Source organism: Sitophilus oryzae, unplaced genomic scaffold (genome assembly GCF_002938485.1).
Source record: "Sitophilus oryzae breed Bouriz unplaced genomic scaffold, Soryzae_2.0 scaffold_1167_pilon_pilon, whole genome shotgun sequence".
NCBI classification, from domain to species: domain Eukaryota; kingdom Metazoa; phylum Arthropoda; class Insecta; order Coleoptera; family Curculionidae; genus Sitophilus; species Sitophilus oryzae.
In genome coordinates this window covers 335,092-354,135 of record NW_022145801.1, presented here as the reverse complement: position 1 = coordinate 354,135, position 19,044 = coordinate 335,092, and the positions used below count along the sequence as shown (strand labels likewise).

Sequence of the window (19,044 nt, the reverse complement as noted above, 5' to 3'; positions counted from 1 at the left end):
AATTTTACCCGCTGTTGAAGAGGTTTTAAAAACTGTTTTGCACAAATCTCCATTTGACGTACTAAAAAGAATTCCATTAAGTAACAATACTGTACAAAGACGCATTGATGAAATGAGCTCTGATATCGAAAGCTTTTTGTGCAATCATCTGCAAAAAACTCATTTTTCTATACAACTGGACGAGTCAACGTTACCCAGTAATGAAGCATTACTATTGGCATATGTCCGATTTATTGTTGAGGAAGAAATTCACGAAGAATTGCTATTTGCCAGAACTTTGGAGACTGACACTAAAGGCGAATCAATATTTAATGTCCTGAGTAATTTTTTTACGGAAAAATCGATCCCATTTACAAACATTATTTCAGTGGCAACAGACGGAGCTCCTGCAATGGTCGGGCGATATCGTGGGTTTATAAGTCATCTCAAAAGAATTATACCAGGACTTACAGCTATTCATTGCGTAATCCACCGACAACATCTTGTGGCAAAACATTTAAGTGACAGGTTGAACCAATCTCTTCATTTTGTAATAAAAGCTGTCAACAAAATCAGAAGCAATGCATTGAATACGCGTTTATTTGCTCAATTGTGCGACGAAAATGATGAAGACTTCCAACGACTGCTCTTACATACTGAAGTACGCTGGTTGTCGAAAGGTGCATGCTTAACGAGATTTTACTCTGTTTTCGATTCCATATTAGAGTTCTTAGAAAGTAGAGATCCAGATTTAAAAGAAAACTTGATCAAATTCAAAGCAGACATTGCGTATTTGACAGATTTGTTTAAAAAATTTAATGATATTAACTTGCAGTTACAAGGGGACAGCCTGAATTTAATAAAAACAAAGGGGATAATTTCGGCTTTTCTTGGGAAATTGAAATTTATGAAGCAAAACATTAGTCGGCGCGAATTCTCTCAATTTCCAAACTTGTCGCAGGTAGAATGTATTGATGAGGATATCCATACCTACAGTCAACATTTAAGTGCTCTGCATGATGACTTCAAAACCAGGTTTGAAGATATACTGACGATGGATATACCACCATGGATCATAAATCCATTTGATGAAACGGAAGTGGCCAATGTTGTATTACAAGAGGAGCTGCTCGAGCTAAGCACTAATGAGGAGCTGAAGGTGAAATTTAGAAAAGGCTACCCAACATTTTGGCTGCAAGCAGAAATACCCGAAAAATATCCTGGACTGTGGGAAATCGCAAGGAAATTTTTAATAGCTTTTCCCTCGTCATACCTTGTCGAAAGGAGTTTTAGTGCCGTTACAAACCTCTTAACAAAAAAAAAGGAGCAAATTAAACATCACAGAGCGGGGGGATTTGCGGTTATTGCTCACAAAAATAAAGCCAAACATTGATCGTTTGCTGACACTCCATCAGATACATCCTTCCCATTAATTAAAATTATGACCTGAACCTATATTACCTTAATATTTTTTCTTGTAATTCTATTCTTTTAATAAATAAAGTGATATAAAATGTACCATTTTTCGTTTTTATTTTACATATCGGAATATAGGGACAGAACTCAGAAGTGACACAATTTTTATTTTTTGGCGACTTTAAGAATGTGGTAGAAATGTAGCAGCAGGGGGTCCACCGAAACCAGTAAAATTTTGAAAGTGGTCCACGAGAAAAATAAGTTTGGGAACTACTGCATTAAACAGTAAAATATACATTGACTGGCAATAACATTTTGTATTTTTAGCTCACATCAACAGGGGTTTTTATATAATGAAAGTTACGTACTGCCTGAACCTGAACTGCCTGAATGAAAAGTAAACAAATTACTATAGTTCTAAGTGTATTTTAAATATCATATCTTAATGATATTAAATAAATAATTTAATGATTTTATTTTATGGCCAAAGCACATTTTCATTAGGTAATCTTATTGAAAGATAGTTCTGATATTATAAATAAATAAATAAATAAATAAACAAATAATTGAGTGCAATAAAATCTAAACGACAATTAGTAAACAGTTAATTGTTACAATACAGTGGTTCATTCTTATCTAATTACTTAACCAAAATTATTTGAATACGATTCAAATTGTTCATAATGATTTGCATTTGTTATTTCTATGGTTTAGTTTAGAATATATATTTGTGTTGGAGTAAACCTTGCTTCCATTGCCTTAGTTATTGTGATATATAAGTTCTATCTAGTCCCAAATGTATGTATATATTTATTTTTTAATGGTATACTTAATTAGATTTACTATTTTATCATCAACTAGCTGACCCGGTTAACTTCATACCGCTTAACAGTCATTTTAAGACATTTTTGTCAATCTTGGTGGTACGGATGACTGATTGACCGAATGATCGGGAATGATTGAGACCCATAGATTTGACAGTTGTTGTCATTTGTTCAATTAATTAACGCCAAAATTTTAGACCGCTTGTAAATCTGTATCTAAACTGAATGTTTTAAGTTGACGAGTTAGTCGAAAAATGGAATTAAGCCGAGAAAATTATATTAAGCGCAATCCTTAATGTCTCTGTTAGCCATTTCCACTGAACCCTGACATTCAATTTTAATATTAAAACAATCAGTACTAATATTAAAAAAAAACTCTTGTCACGGTCAATTATCGGTGGAAACGAACTTTTTGAAGTAAAACTTCTTTAAGCGCGATGGGAGTAAAAATTCAAGGCCGTGACATCGTCACGGCGCGGCGACGCGAGACATCAGGCGAGAAGAAAAGTGGTAAGGACAGCCTACGGCTTAGAAATAATCGTCCGATTTAAATAAAATTTGGTGTGTCGATAGATTGGACCAAGGTTATTCTACCGTGTACGACACGTCTCACTGTGACAGTTAGTTTTGACGTAAGAAACGTAAAAAGTTGATGTTGTCCGATCGCGACTAAATTTGGTGGGTAGGCTATGTGAGCGACGGTGCACACGGTCCCACCCTGCAAAGTTGGATACGACCATTCGTTTACATAACCACTTACCTACCATAGTTTAGAATTTACTGAACGTTTGATAAATATATACTATTATGGACAGCTAGTTTAGGGTTCAGGGACAGACAAAATTAGGGTTCTGTAGAAATGCCTATTTTGTAAATCAATATGCTTTTATAAGGTGGTATTATGGAGAATATAATACATTTACACACATACCTTTTTTTAGCCTCGGTACCTTTAAAGGTACATCTAATGCTTCACCTGTTATGTCATAAAATTTTGTACCCCTTTCAATTTCTTCATCGCGAAAATGTAATTCACATACTTATATTTAATAATAATTTAAGTTTGATGGCCTTCTTGAGGCATATTTAATGCACTTCTTAACCGCGAACTACTAGTAGGAGTGAAATTATCTCTTTTTATAGTTGTCAACCACTTTTTACAAAGCTCGTTATTTTTGGGGAATATAAAAGCAGAAACCTTGGGGCCCCCTCTATAATTCCCGTGACAATTTGGAACAGAGCATGTAAAAGGCATGCTACAATAAAATGTTAACCCTTTAATACCTATCTTTTAATTATTGTAAGTGACCATTATAAAGTACTATGCAGACTGGCGCTGAAGGCTTTTTACTGTACGTCTGTCCGTTCTGTAGCTACGGGGAATCCGTGAGAGGGGAAACGATATTCTCTCGATGTTTTTCGTAAAAAATAGACGACGCGTCCCATCAATAAAAATTCAACAAATTTGCAAGTAGCCAATAAAATGAGTGGGCGGAGCGATTTGCGGTGACGCACTCGTCAAATCGACGTATAAAATATATTGCTGTTTATTGAAATGTTTTTTGTCCGCATTCCTTTCATAGACATAGATCCAGCAGATGTACTGTACTCATTTCGGTGTAATATCTTGATAAATACTTCTAGTTCTTATCTTAAAATAATTAATAATACAGGAGTACAACAAGCACAAAAGTTTGAAGTTTCCTATGTGGAATGTCTGGTTTGGATTTTTATTACACCCTTATTTTATCACAATTTTTTGATCACACCATGCACTGAATACTAAGAACTAAACACGTGTTGCAGAAGCACAACAAACTAGAAGTAATTATTTCTGGTATGCAATCGGAACGAGAAACCACTATCGGCTTTTTAGGTTAAAGGTAAACAATTTAAAAATGCACTGTCTTCGCCGCCATATTTGCCTTGCGCATATCATGTTGATTGGCTTTGAGTGGAGGGGGGGGGGTGGCCCCAGCCGTCTTTGACAAGCTTATTTAACTAGCGATATTCGTCACAGTGTGGTACCCCTGCCTAGATTTAATTAGATTGTAATATTAGCTTAGTTAACTGTATTAAGTTACGCTACTGCGTTAACAATTTTGAAGACGATTTGCAAAAAATGTCCCTCAATTAAAGATATCTTACCTGTAAGGTCATAAACAACCCTACAATATTTTCATAAAATTATAACTTTAGCTATGATCAAACCATTGGGAATTTCGATCGTAAAATTATATAGCATTTGTCCAGGCACGTTTGTGTCTTACGCAAATAAAGGACCTTCTAGGTTTTAAGACGTCTATTTTTTCTTCTAACTTTAATGTAAAAGTATTAAAATTGTATTGTACGCCTCTGGCTATTAAAGTCTGAGACATTATTTAAGAAACTGAAACACAGTTCTTAGGGGCATTCCAAAATATTTTTCATAGTCGTAAGATTGCTGAATTTTTGTTTCTTAATAATTTTTGTATTAATAGTTTAAAATTAAAATATAATAACCAATCAGTTAAAAGTGTTTTAAATATAAAAAATAATAAATAAAATATACCCAACACAAGTGGCAGCAGTAAAAATATGAGAAGAATTGGTGGTACCGGTCCTCAAATCACAATAAGGTAACAACAGTGGTTCAACAGGGCACCATAACAACAGTGTGAACTCACGCATTCTTAAATTTTCCTAAATTTTCTTTCGATTTTATTATTATGTAATAATAATGTTGTTTTAACAGAAGGTCAACGGGTTATGTAGACGTATCTGTTTTAAAGAAATTATTGTTCTCGAATAGTTGCATTTAGATAGTTTAAATAGTTTTTTTCTTTGTTCATTGTATTTTTTTTTGCTTCCGACGACGGAAAGAGATATACTTTCCGAAACGTTAAGCATTTTTTTGTCCGTTAGCCAAATTTGTTTATTAGTAAACCACTGCTGACAATTAAGCGGCGGCTACACGGTAGCGACTTGCCTGCACGGTATAGTTTGCGCAAACTAGAAGGAACACTGTGCGGTGTCCACACGATGCAAGTAAGAGCGTACATTCATCATTATTTTTATTCAGAATTTGTGGTTCCGTTCGTGGAAATGTCAAGTGACGAATTGTTGTTTTTGTATTACTTATTGTTAAAGAAAAAACAGCAAAATAAACGATATAGATCGAAGTGGGGTAAAAACTGGCTTTTAAATAGAAAACCATTTTCTTGTACGCATAATTTTTTCTGTTTCTATAGGAATAATCTTTCGATTTTATCTTCCATGGGCACGGCAACGATCGATGTATTTCAACGAAACTCCTTATTGAAAGAAGTACGAATATCAGACATTTTCTGAGAGCTGATTAATAACAACACAAAACCCACAAGAGTCACAAAACTGTAGCTTGAACTCGCTGATACCGTCTACACGTATGATATCACCACACATGGTTTGCGCAAACTAAAATCTTTAGCAGCGCGACGTTTACGCAGGCCGCGCTTGTTGGTTTGTGCGTGCTACCGTTTTACCGTCTACACCATAGACTTAAAATAAAATATAGACTACACTATTTACATCTCAACGCGGTCAAACAATATTTTTTGTATACATGTTTACTTCTGGGTACAGTCGACCGAGCCTTCCTCATCCAGCCTATGTTGTCACGTCTTTAATACCTATTATCAATATTTTTTTTCTTGTTACACACATATATTGAGATATTAATACTACAGTTTAATAGAGTAGGTTTTAATATTCCATAGATGTATTAAATAGTCCTTATACTACTAAATTATAAGTCGGATACTGTTTAAAAAGGATAAGTTCTTTACAATATGACAACACCGATTAGAGGCGAGAGAGCCTATTCATTCATTTATTACCTTGTAGTACGCGTCGCACGTGTGCGGTAAAGCTTTGTTGCCACTATGTCCCCGGCTGTTTTAACGCATTTTCTTAGCTTGTAGTCCTTAAGTGTTTATTTTATTGACATTTTCTGTTCAAGAACTATAAAATATGGTTCGCCAGTGCCAAATTTTACAAGAAATTTGACTTAAATAATCCATTTAAGTCTTGAAACGACTTTCGACCGGTAGGCAACTCTCAATTTACCCATTGGGAGTCAGTGGCGTTGTTGTAGAAAGGCACTTATTTAGATAATATTTTAGTAAAATGTAAAATCTGAATTTTTTGTCTTACATTACATTATTTACTTACTTACATTGTAGCAAAATCATAATTATAACCCTGTTAATAATTAATAATGTTTTTATTAAAAATATATTCCGGTTTATTCTAAAATATAATTAATATTAATATAATTATCTTCAGAATCTAAAATATAATTATCTTCAGAATCTAAAATAACATACAAGAATTTTAAAATGATATTACATTATGAAACAATATTTTTTAATATACCGGGTCGTCTCAAAAGTGGCTCACCCCTATAACTTTTTTATTTTTTCAGATAAAAAAAACTGATTTGTATGTTAGTAGGTATATGACATAAATTAGGCTTTATTGACGTATTCAATTGTTTTTGGCCTCTTACTTTTTCACCGAAATGATTACATCTTTTGATTTTTAAAGGCACCCTTGGTATATTGCTACTTTATTCGATAAAATATGACACTCTGAATAGAATGACATATCATATGCCAACTTTTGACATTGTCGCTTAAAAACAAATCGTATTTTAAATTTCAATCCAGGGTGCCATGGTGCTGTTAAAAACACTAAGTTTTAATCAAGGAGCCTTGGAAAAATAGTTTTGATCGTCTAATAGGTTTCGTGTCTTGTATAGGCCGGTTAAAAGATGTACAAATCGTATTTTTAATCATACATATGTCAATTTTTTCAAATGGAACAAGGGTGACTCATTAGCATATTTGGAAAAAACATTTTTTTATGAATATATTGATACCACATACTTGGTATTTCGAGTCAAATTGTCGTTATGAACCGCGTGTTACAATTACAATTAAATCATATGCGAAAATGTCAAAAGTTGACATATGATATGTCATTCTATTCAGAGTGTCATTTTCTATCGAATAAAGTAGAAATATACCGAGGATGGCGTTTAAAAATTAAAAGTTAAAGTCATTTCCGGTGAAACAGGAAGAGACCAAAAACAATTGAATGCGTCAATCAATCCTAATTTATTTCATATACTAAGATACTAAATCTTGTTTTTTTATTTGAAAATATTAAAAAATTATGGGGATGGGCACTTTTGGGACGCACCCGGTATAATAAAGACAGTAGGTACCGAGTTAAATAAATGTAGTTTTTATTTTATCCACTTCCTATCACCTTCCTTGCTTTAATGGAACAGATTTATGTTTTCTCTAATTTACATAATAAGACATCACTTAACCAGAAAAAAAATTACAACAATCATATTTTTTTTCTCTCCCTGTCGCCGATTCTATTATATCTGTGGAATAGATCCTGTTTTGATTAATATTAGGGGTTGTAAATGTTTGACTAAAATTAATAATTTATTATTAATTTCAAAAATTACGTAATTTCGATTATAAAATTTCTTCTATTACGTGTATTTTATTTTTATCCTTTTTGGACTCTAAATTGTTTTTTCTAAACTTTTATTTAAAAAACCTGTCCTAAATCTCAATAAAATATAAAAAAGTTTAAATACGATATATTTTTAATTTAATTATAGCTTCATTACAATAAAAAAAATACCCAGCTATGATACGGAGAGTTCAGGCGTACTTGAGAAACGAAAGACAGTGTTGTGTTTCTCGGCAGAGTCGTCAGGGAACGACCGTTACGACAGAGACAACCTATCTATCGCTCGTGTCGCACTCGTTATAACCTAAAACAATAACACAACAATAACAAGACAGTGTCTGACCGCATGTTCCAGCTATTTATGAATGAGATGCTCAGTCTATATTTTATTTTAAGTCTATGGTCTACACACAGCGAGTTCCTGACACAAACAGGTTTGTGCAGGTAAGCTCGTGGTAAAGCTTGTACCTTTAGTCCCCGTTGGATTAACGCAGCAGTGTTTACAAAAAATAACTATTTTATTTTGTAGATTTTCTTAAACAGCCGCTACACTATCCCCGTGATGTTTTACGAAATATTTCGTGAAACATTTCGCAAAACATTTCTGGAAATAGTACGATAAATATAAGCCCGTGTTATAAAAATTAGTTCCCACGTTTCCTGAAATAGATCGAGACGCGCCGTGATTGGTTGTTTGTTTTTTATTCTTAATCTGAGTTAACAATAAAAAACAAGCAACACGGGTTTATATTTATCGTACTATTTTGTCAAATAGCACGAGGCAATCAAGGTCAAACGTTGTGGTGGCTTCAGAAAAATAAGTGAACATGGAAAAACTGATATGAGAACAGTTACCGATGGTAAATTAAATTGGCTATTCCTCGAAGGTTACACAAGAATATTTAGTTTTAATCATTGCTTAATATTGTTAATTACAATATAGTAAAAAATATAAAACAGTGACTAAATAGCAGTCTACCATTTATCGGCCTATCCAGGGTATTGCGCCTCATGAACAAAATATACACAAAATTATTTAAAAAATCGTCTAATTATTTATTATTGCTGGTTATGGTAAAGTAACATTTATACTGTAGTCTGTAGCAAAGTTTAGTTTACTAATTTGGTTTTGTTTTTCTAGTTTTAATTATTGTCTAAATCCCTGCCTAATAAATACTAGTTGAATGGATTTATATCAAACCATGCTGGGTGCTAATAAAAGTATCGTTTACAGATTTCTCTAAGGAACAATAAAAGAACATTGCTTTTAAATAATGCCCGTGGACCATACTTTTGTTGACATCGGGTCAATTAATAATTTTCTCAAGCGGATATATTGATAATGTTACCAGTATTACTCATCAAACAATACTACTCTTATATTAATCAATTAAGGCCGTAATTAAACATATCATATACAATGTTATACTATGGGCTGGCAAAGGTAAGGCTTGGGTCGAGATTTCCGTATGTAAGAAGAGTACAATGCGTTTATAATGTACTGAACAAAGAGGGAACAGTAAACACGTTGCCAAACGTATGAAATGAACCGAGAAACTGTGCACATTGCTAAGAGACTTAGAAGGGACTTGTGTCTAGCCCTAGCAAGCAAATATTAAGCCCGGCCAATCACGTTAGAGTTTTTGACAAACACAAATGAATTAACACCCTTCAAGTAACCACGCTAAGTAACCTGATTGGTCAAGCTTAATAGTTGACTGCTAGGGCTAGACACTTCTGTCACAACTTCTGTAGAAGGGGATATAGCAGATTTGTCACAGTTGACCGGTCGACCCAATCAGTACCTCTGCCAGCACTTAAAGTTCTAGGGAAAGGTGTACATCATGCGTTCAGCTTCACGATTTAATTACGTCTCGTGATACCACAGTTTAAGGAAAAGAGTAGTTGCACTCTCGCAAATATTTTCTGCCAGTTTTTACAAGCTGTCGAATATCGGCAGGTTGCAAAGCGTTTCAGTCATGTTTCAGTTGAATTCCGTCCGTCGAGATGCGAGGTTCGGGCGTTGCGTCCCAGCACAGAGATGGATTGACAAAAAATGAGTGCCTTACTGTTTGCTGCTATTAATTGTAGTAATAATTCAAAAAGGTGTTCTTTGAGTTTTTTTAGATTTCCATCGGATAAAAATCGGCAAGCTGATAGTAATTATCAATAAACATTTAATTATATTTGTTTATTTTAGAAGCTGAGATATTATGTAATTAATTAAATGTTATTATTTTTTTAGCATGTGGGCAGATTTTAAAAATAGTTTTTTAGATATACAGGTTGTCTCAAATATACGCATGAAAATATTTTTTGGCCAGGGGATTTGCCATAAAATTTTCATTCCAATAACAATTTACGAGATAATTTATATAGATTGGTTTTTGAAACAATTTAAGTCTAAGTTTTTGAAACATCTAAAGTCTCCGCAAATTATTCATATTTTTTAATTGAAAGAATTTTATAATAGCATAATCTCTTATAAATTTAGTGGACTGTATTTTTTTATGTTTTTTTTATTTATTTTTTACTATAAGTGGTCGTAATATAACAATATTCAAAATATTATAGACAAAATATTGAGTTTATATTTGAGGGAAGAAAAGTGCCACACCTAGCTTTAAACCACCGTAAATATACAGGGTGGCCCATTAGTGCGAGGAAGTCCAATATCGTCGTCGTTGTCGAAGATGTGAAATAAGTTTTATTCATATGTTTCAAGGTTTATAAAGGGGCGTATCCTAAAATACTTTGTTATATACAGGGTGTCACAGAAAAAGTTATGGTAAAGTTAGTTTTTTAAAATTATTTTATATTTTTCTATATACATTATTCTATATGGGGTATTTTTTATGGCGTCACCAAAATCGGAATATTTAAAATGGTATATCTCAATTTTTTTAAATGCAACTTAAAATGTATATTATTTTTCTGTCAGATGCAGAATTAAAAAGTGAACATTTTTTTATTTAAAATGTTTCTAAATTCTTAACGGTTTCACAGATATTCGCAGTATTATACATTTTTTACATATGGCTCTTTCAACAGTAAATTTTAAATGTGTTCACCTTTATTTTTTTATTTTTCTTTTAGATGTAGTTTTAATTCATGTAGAATTAAAACTACATCTGAAAGAAAAATAATATACAAGGTGTTGCATTAAAAAAATGAGATACAACATTTTAAATATTACGATTTTGGTCACGTCATAAAAAATATCCTGTATACGATAAAATATTTTTTTACGCGAATTTATTCTGGTATCCTTCATGTTTAAGAAAACATAGCTAAGTATTAATTAAGTTATATTCACTCTAGTTTTTTTACCACTTTTCGTATATACATAGATAATATTTTTAACCAAAGTTTTAGTAAATAAGAAATAGAATGGCAACACCGCAGTGTGCTTTAAATAAAGACAGTGTACTATATGCAGAATTTTATGCCGAATCTAGTTATCTACAGAAAATTAAACACTTGTTTTAAATAAAAAAAAAGTTGTAGAAAATCTCTGAAAAAGATAATAATATAAAAATATGTCATTATATATTTTTTCGCATTTATTCCCATCAGAAGATTTTCAGATACAGAAGAATTGTTACCTACACGGAATATGAAAATATTCTGTTTTCAAGCCAGTTTTTACTCGATGATCAATTTTTTTATTTTATTTTATTGTGAACTCATATTTTCCTAAATACATATCTGTGAAACTATGGCGAGTGCCACGACTATACTTTGCATAATTAATATACCACGACTATACAGCTACGTCAGTGGTCACGGGAGGCGAGAACAAGGTCATATAAAGTGGCAGAAAAAGAACAAAGGATTTGACACGGAGCAAAACTACTAGTTTCCTTATACTATGGTGATACTTTGTTTGTTTATTTATTAACGAGTCGTTGTAATTTTTCTTATAGCTTGAAAATGTTTAGGTGCAAGCTAGAAACACTTGCATTTTTCGTAAAAATAAGTGAAATTGAGTTGGTTTTCGACAGTGGTCGGGCTATTAGAACTCTGAATTCAAAAATCGATATCTCGAAATCTATTAGAAATAATTGATTGTAGTTTTTTCAAAAACTTTCTTAATATTTCTTCTGTATTTTCTTCGTAGACACTAAGTGAAAATCTTTATCAATAAAAAAAATACACGACTGCTGAAAATTGCTATGCTCTAAAAGTAAATGGATGGGTTGTTTTATTACAATTATTTTTGAATGGAAAAAACAACCTTATCGATTTTTTTCTTATGTAAACATATTGTAAAAGATCCCAATCTTCAAAATACAAAAAAAGGTTCAATATATAAAGTGTTTTTTGAGTTATGGCGTGTTATGTGTTAAAAAGTTGAGTTTTTAAATTATCGCGATTACTGACGTTTTCTCGTTATAAAAAAAATGACACCCTAAATATATCCTTATAATTCCATTTCAGATGCTCAGAAACATTTCTAATGATTTTATCTAGTTATCTTTTCGAAAAAAGTTTTTTAAAAATAAGCGGTTTGCGATCGTGATTTTACTTGATAGGGAAAGGCGTACCGGCAACGCCGCAACAGCACTCCGTCGCATTTCTCTCACTCCGACTTAGTAAGATCCCTATGCAATTTACTTCCACACATGTAAATACCGACCCAAGAGTAACAGTTGCCAGCACGGTATACTAATTCATCATAATAAAATTAAATCATAAAAATATTGTTATTATATTCCTGCAGTTTAAGTGAAAAGTTTTGTTCCTAAATATCTACTATACATATAATAAACGCGTGTTCATATATTAATTCTGTGGAATATATATCAATATAACATAAAATGAGATATAATTAACGAAATAGAATCGTAACAACAGCTATTTTAGAAACGTCTAGGTTTACTTATTTCACTGAGATTTATGAAAAAAAATCGTTTGCCTTGGATACAGATACGGCCACATTTTGGAAATAGCTCAAAACAAAACAAAATTTTCGCGTAAAACTAAAAACGCCAACAAAATCCCCCCTCGCCCTCCTCACGGGTAGTTTTCTGGCGCTTATAAGAATCGAAAGTAGGTCGAGGCAAACCGAAGTGGGTCAAGACAACTGGAAATAAATCGAAATGCGTCAAAGTTGGGCGACAAAATGCGACCTTGACATATTTCGAAGAGTTTCTCGCATAGTGTAGACGCTGTTTTACAGTGGCGAAATACCCATAGGACTTTTTTGGAGAGATGAATCTGCCACAGAGGTATAGACATTTTTTCATTATGTATCTGTACAAATTAATAATGCTTATACTATGAACAACCAACTACACAATTCTTGATGGTTGAAAATATCTAATTAATTTCCTTTAGTAAACAAGAAACGTACAAGAAAGATGGGAGATGCCTTTATCCCTTTCGGAGCAAAACATATAAAAGCCTTTGTAATTTAATATGTAACCAATTCAACATAATTTTAAGAAAGGGGAAATATTTTCGCTCTTCGATCAGTTAATTAGAATTAGACTTTATTCACGTTCGCAAGCAAGGTTGTAAGCCACACACTGTACTTGCAATTTGAAACCTTTAATTAATGGAACAGTGTAAACTATGGGTGTGTAATTGTTTTTTCACGCTCTCCCATCCATCCTGACATACTCGTGCAGGGAATCGCGTAAAAAATACATTCCTGGTGTAAATTTTCAAGAGTATACAACATTTTTGTCATATTTAAATTATTTTTAATTTTTTTCAATAACTTGAAAAATTCCAATAACTGCTAGTTTTAGGCATAAGTATAAAACAGCCTCTACACCATAGTATAAGGAAACTAGTAGATTTACTCCTTGTCAAATCCTTTGTTCTTTTTCTGCCACTTTATATGACCTTGTTCTCGCCTCCCGTGACCACTGACGTAGCTGTATAGTTGTGGTCTATTAACTAGGCAAAGTATAGTCGTGGCACTCGCCGTAGTTTCACAGATATGTATTTAGAAAAATATGAATTCGCAATAAGATAAAATAAATTGATCGTCGAGTAAAAACTTGCTTGAAAACAGAATGTTTTCACATTTCGTGTAGGTAACAATTCTTCTGTATCTGAAAATCTTCTGATGGGAAGAAACGCGGAAAATATATATAATGACATGTTTTTATATTATTATCTATTTCAGAGAGTTTCTACAATTTTTTTTTGATTTAAAACAAGTTTAAAAAAAATTTTCTGTAGATAACTGGATTCTATTTAAAGCACACTGCGGTGTTGCCTTTCTATTTCTTATTTACTAAAAAAAACTTTGGTTAAAAACATTATATGAAAAGTGGCAAAAAACTAGAGTGAATATAACTTTATTAATACTTAGCTATGTTTTCTTAAACATGACAAGGACACCAGAATAAATTCGTGTAGAAAAATTTACTTTATCGTATACAGGGTATTTTTTATGGCGTCACCAAAATCGTAATATTTAAAATGTTGTATCTCATTTTTTTTAAATGCAACACCTAGTATATTATTTTTTTTTCAGATGTAGAATTAAAAAGTGAACATTTTTTTATTTAAAGTGTTCTTAAATTTTTAGGCGTTTTCAAATATTTTCTGTATTTCATTACATATGGGATTTTCAGCGATAAAATATCAGACAAAGATTATATTAGGTGGCTTTGATAAAAATTTACTGTTGAAAGAGCTATATGTAATATAATACTACGAATATCTGAGAAACCGTTAAAAATTTAGAGAAACACTTTAAATAAAAAAATGTTCACTTTTTAATTCTGCATCTGACCGAAAAATAATATACAGAATGTTGCATTTAAAAAAATTGAGATATACCATTTTAAATATTCCGATTTTGGTGACGCCATCGCCATAAAAAATACCCTATATAGAATAATGTATATAGAATGATGTAAAATAATTAAAAAAAAAATAACTTTACCATAACTTTTTTGTGACACCCTGTATATAACAAAATATTTTAGGATACGACCCTTTATAAACCTTGAAACATATGAATAAAACTTTTTTCACATCTTCGACAAGAACGACGATATTAGACTTCCTCGCAATGATGGGCCACCCTGTATATTTACAGTGGTTTAAAGCTAGGTGTTGCACTTTTCTTCCCTCAAATATAAACTCAATATTTTGTCTATAATATTTTGAATATTGTTATATTACGACCACTTATAATAAAAAATAAATAAAATAAAAAAAAAACATAAAATACAGTCCACTAAATTTATAATAGATTATGCTATTATAAAATTCTTTCATTTAAAAAATATGAATAATTTGCGGAGACTTTAGATGTACAAACTATTTACTCTAAAATTGTTTCAAAAACCAATCTATATAAATTATCTCGTAAATTATTACTGGAATGAAAATTTTATGGCAAATCCCCTGACCAAAGAATATTTTCATGCGCATATTTGAGACAACCTGTATATCTAAAAAACTATTTCTAAGATTTGCCCACATGCTAAAAAAAATAACATTTAATTAATTACATAATATCTCAGCTTCTAAAATAAACAAATATAATTAAATGTTTATTGATAATTACTATCAGCTTGCCGATTTACATCCGATGGAAATCTAAAAAAAACTCAAAGAACAATTTTTTGAATTATTACTACAATTAATAGCACAGAATAAATTAAATACACAAATTAATTACACAGTAAGGCACTCATTTTTTGTCAATCCGTCTCTGTGCTGGGACGCAACGCCATCAACGCTCAGCTCGACGGACGGAATTCAACTGAAACGCTTTGCAAGCTGCCGATATTCGACAGCTTGCAAAAACTGGCAGAAAATATTTGCGAGAGTGCAACTACTCTTTTCCTTAAACTATGTCTACACTATCCCCGAAATGTTTTACGAAATATTTCTGGAAATATGTCATGAAATATTTCTGGAAATACTTTCAGAATTATGATTATTATTAGTTCCCAGTAGTTAATACGCAGAAAAAAAATCGTAGGTGTTTGGGAAGGCTTGAAAGGAAACAATGTTTTTGCGACGTTTCGCGACTTTATTGTCGCTTCTTCAGGCACTATAGGAGAAGCACTATCGGGCCCACATTATGATTCTGTTTGTTTGTTCATGGCGATGCCGACCGGCCTGCGCATATAGGGAATTGCTTAGGGCTATTAAGAGCACCAGAGACACGGGGAAAGAAATTAATGATAAAGGAAACAAAAAGTCAATCCTTTTTTTGGTACCGAAATTAATTCAACTGGTGTCAGTACGACACAAACCGAGCATCGGTGTATATCGGGCCAAAAGATACCCGTTAAGTTTCTGTTCGATTCGTCTGTATGTGTCTTAGTGTTGGCGGTTGGAATCGCCATGAATATTTGTAGGCATAATGTGGATTAATATATGTTTTGGGTAAGTGGTCAGTTAATTTTATTTTGATATTTTTAAAAAAACTGCTTCTCCTATAGTGCCTGAAGAAGGGACAATAAAGTCGCGAAACGTCGCAAAAACATTGTTTCCTTTCAAACCTTCCCAAACGATTTTTTTTTCTGCGTACTTTCAGAATTATACTCAAATCTCAGTCCGTGTTATAAAAACGCGCTGTGATTGGTTGTTTGTATTTTATTGTTAATCTAGGTTAACAAGAAAAAACAAACAACCAATCAAGGCGCGTCTCAATCTATTTCAGGAAACGTAAGAACTAATTTTTATAACACGGGCTGACATTTATCGTACTATTTTATGAATAGCACGAAGCAATCAAGGTCAACCGTTGTGGTGGCTTCAGAAAAATAAGTAAACATGGAGTATGAATAAATATCATTAATTTGTAATGGAGTGTAAGTAATACCACTATATTAAACTGATGAAAAATAAAAACAATGCATTTAGAAAACAGTTACCGATGGTATAGATTAAATTGGCTATTCCTCTAAGATTAAACAAGAATATTTAGTTTTAATCATTGTTTATCATTAATTATAATATAGTAACAAAATATATATTTCTTTTTTGCCTTTTATAGATTACAATTCACGGTACATATTAAATTATTTAAAACATCGTCTAATTATTTCTTATTTTTGAATGGATTTATATCAAACCATCTTATTATTATATATTATTAAAGTATCTTTTATTGACATCGGGTCAATCAATAATTTTCCCAATCAGCTCGATATATTGATGATGTTGCCAGTATTACTCATCAAGCAATAGTACTACTACATTAATCAATTAAGGCCGCGTTGTTGTGAACATACATTTAATATGGTTATATGTATATGTATATTCGACAAATTGTATAAAATATTATTTTTACCCTTATTCTACGGCTATGCCTAAAGAATTTAAGGTACGAAAAATACCATCAACATTATTATTCTTCTCAGAAAGATGGGTGATGCAAATAAACAGAACCATTACCTTAAGATGAAATTTGAAGAAATAGTCATAAATAGTTGCATCATTTTTAGTTTTCCTTTGTAATTCGTTTACTTTCAGACGCGATGTCTGGTTTCTATTTACTTAAGAAATGGTCATGTTTGTCCCTTTGCAAACCTACCTGAAAATATTATTAAGAAATAGTAGGTACGCCCGTGGATTTTCGGAGAGGGCATTCTCATAAAAGCACGGTCACAGAAGGGACCGGGGACATTCATAAAAATTTTTCATAGACGTAATACTGCTAAATTTATATTTTGTATTAAAAGTTTAAAAATAAAAAGTAATAACAACTTAGTAAGAATTTAATTATAAAAAAATAAAGAATAACATTCCCAACAAGTGGTGATACGAGTCAAATAGAGAACTACAACATTTGGTGGCAGCGACTACAAGATTGGTGACGACGGTGGTCCAATCCAGGATCACGACATTGGTGGCAGCAGAAAACCTACCAGTTTTTGGAAGAAGATAGAGGCAACGGGCAGTTCTTGAAGGTGCACCAAGAAGCAGCAAGAAGCCCGACACGAGACGTAGACATTGGGGACACTGAAGGAGCGCCAGACGCAGCAGCAAGTCTCCAGGGAAGCTTTTGTTTTCACCAGATGATGACGGGGTAAGTCTTTCATTTGTTTACTGTATTGTGACGCTACTGTTTTTCTTCTGATTTTAGTTAGTTAGATTTAAGTTAAGCACAATAATAATTCTGGACTGCAATAATAAAAAAAAAAAAAAATATTGCTTAAAATTCGTAAATATTTTTTTCTCTCTTCAAACTAAAAATACATCTATAAAAATAAATAATAATTCTTAAACTAAAGTAATAAATCATTAATAAAATATAATAATGGCAGGAGGTAAAGACGCAACTGATGTTCTGAATTTAATAAATTCATTTGATGGTCAGGGTGACGCAAATTCACTCCAATTTTTCTTAAAAATTGTGATTCAATATTAAAATTGTCAAAGTGGATCAAAAAAGAATTACTAGTAGATTTAATTTTTGGTACTAAATTAAAAAGGGAAGGCACAAGAGGTAACACAATATAAACAGTTTCAAAATTGGGAAGAACTAAAAGATTTCTTATTAGAGCACTTTTACTGATAAAACACCACCATCGCATTTTCTAACACAAATAATGAATATAAAGCAACATTTTAGGGAAACTGTAAAAGAATATGGCGATAGATTACAAATTCTCTTTAATAAATATAAAGAAACGTGTCACTTAAATTATGCAAATAACGAAGCTACTGTTTTAATAGAAAATTTAAACTCCATTTTAGTCAATACTTTTAGAAAAGGACTCAACGATGAAAAAATTCAAATGCGTATTATTGCCGAAAATACTACATATTTAGATAAAGCTTTATCATTAGCAATTGAAATGGAACTTGAGAATAATGACAGGTTTAAAAACTCGCATTTTAAAAATATAGGTTTTGTAGAGCGTGGAAATAGACAATTAAATAATCATTCTTCTAATAATTCCTGTTTATTTTGTTTTAAAAATAATCATTTAACATCACAGTGTAGACAGCTTAGGCAATACGAACAAAATAGTAACTCATATAATAGAAATGTACCTAGCAATAATCAGACACGCCCACCGCAAAATTTTAATAGCAATAATAATTTTTCAAATAGACAAGACGTAAATACAGTACAATATAATCAAGGACGTTTCACTAATCGAAACTACAACAATCAAAATTTTAATCAGAACAACGACGTGCGTAATTATAATCGTAATTATGGTAACAATTATAACAGTAATAATCCTCGTTCAAATTACAATAATAGATATTCTCAGAATCCAAGAAATTTTAATAACTCACAAGTTCCTCAACGGCAGCAAAATGTTTCGATACCTCAACAATCTCAAAATTTTTCTAATTACAATAATGAATC

At 31.9% G+C, this 19,044-nt stretch overlaps 1 protein-coding gene across 8 annotated transcripts in view; it reads left to right on the top strand.

The window, feature by feature from the left end:
- LOC115888163 (reticulocyte-binding protein 2-like) overlaps window positions 1–19,044 on the top strand; it is a 145,428-nt gene that overhangs the window by 100,126 nt on the left and 26,258 nt on the right. The window contains exon 1 of one of the 8 annotated variants that reach the window (XM_030907787.1): window positions 17,526–17,748. The exons of the other annotated variants lie outside the window; for them this stretch is intronic. Coding sequence (XP_030763647.1) covers window positions 17,738–17,748 — 11 coding nt within the window. The 5' untranslated portion in view covers window positions 17,526–17,737. Of the gene's footprint in view, window positions 1–17,525; window positions 17,749–19,044 lie in introns of those variants that run through there. 8 annotated transcript variants of the gene reach the window in all.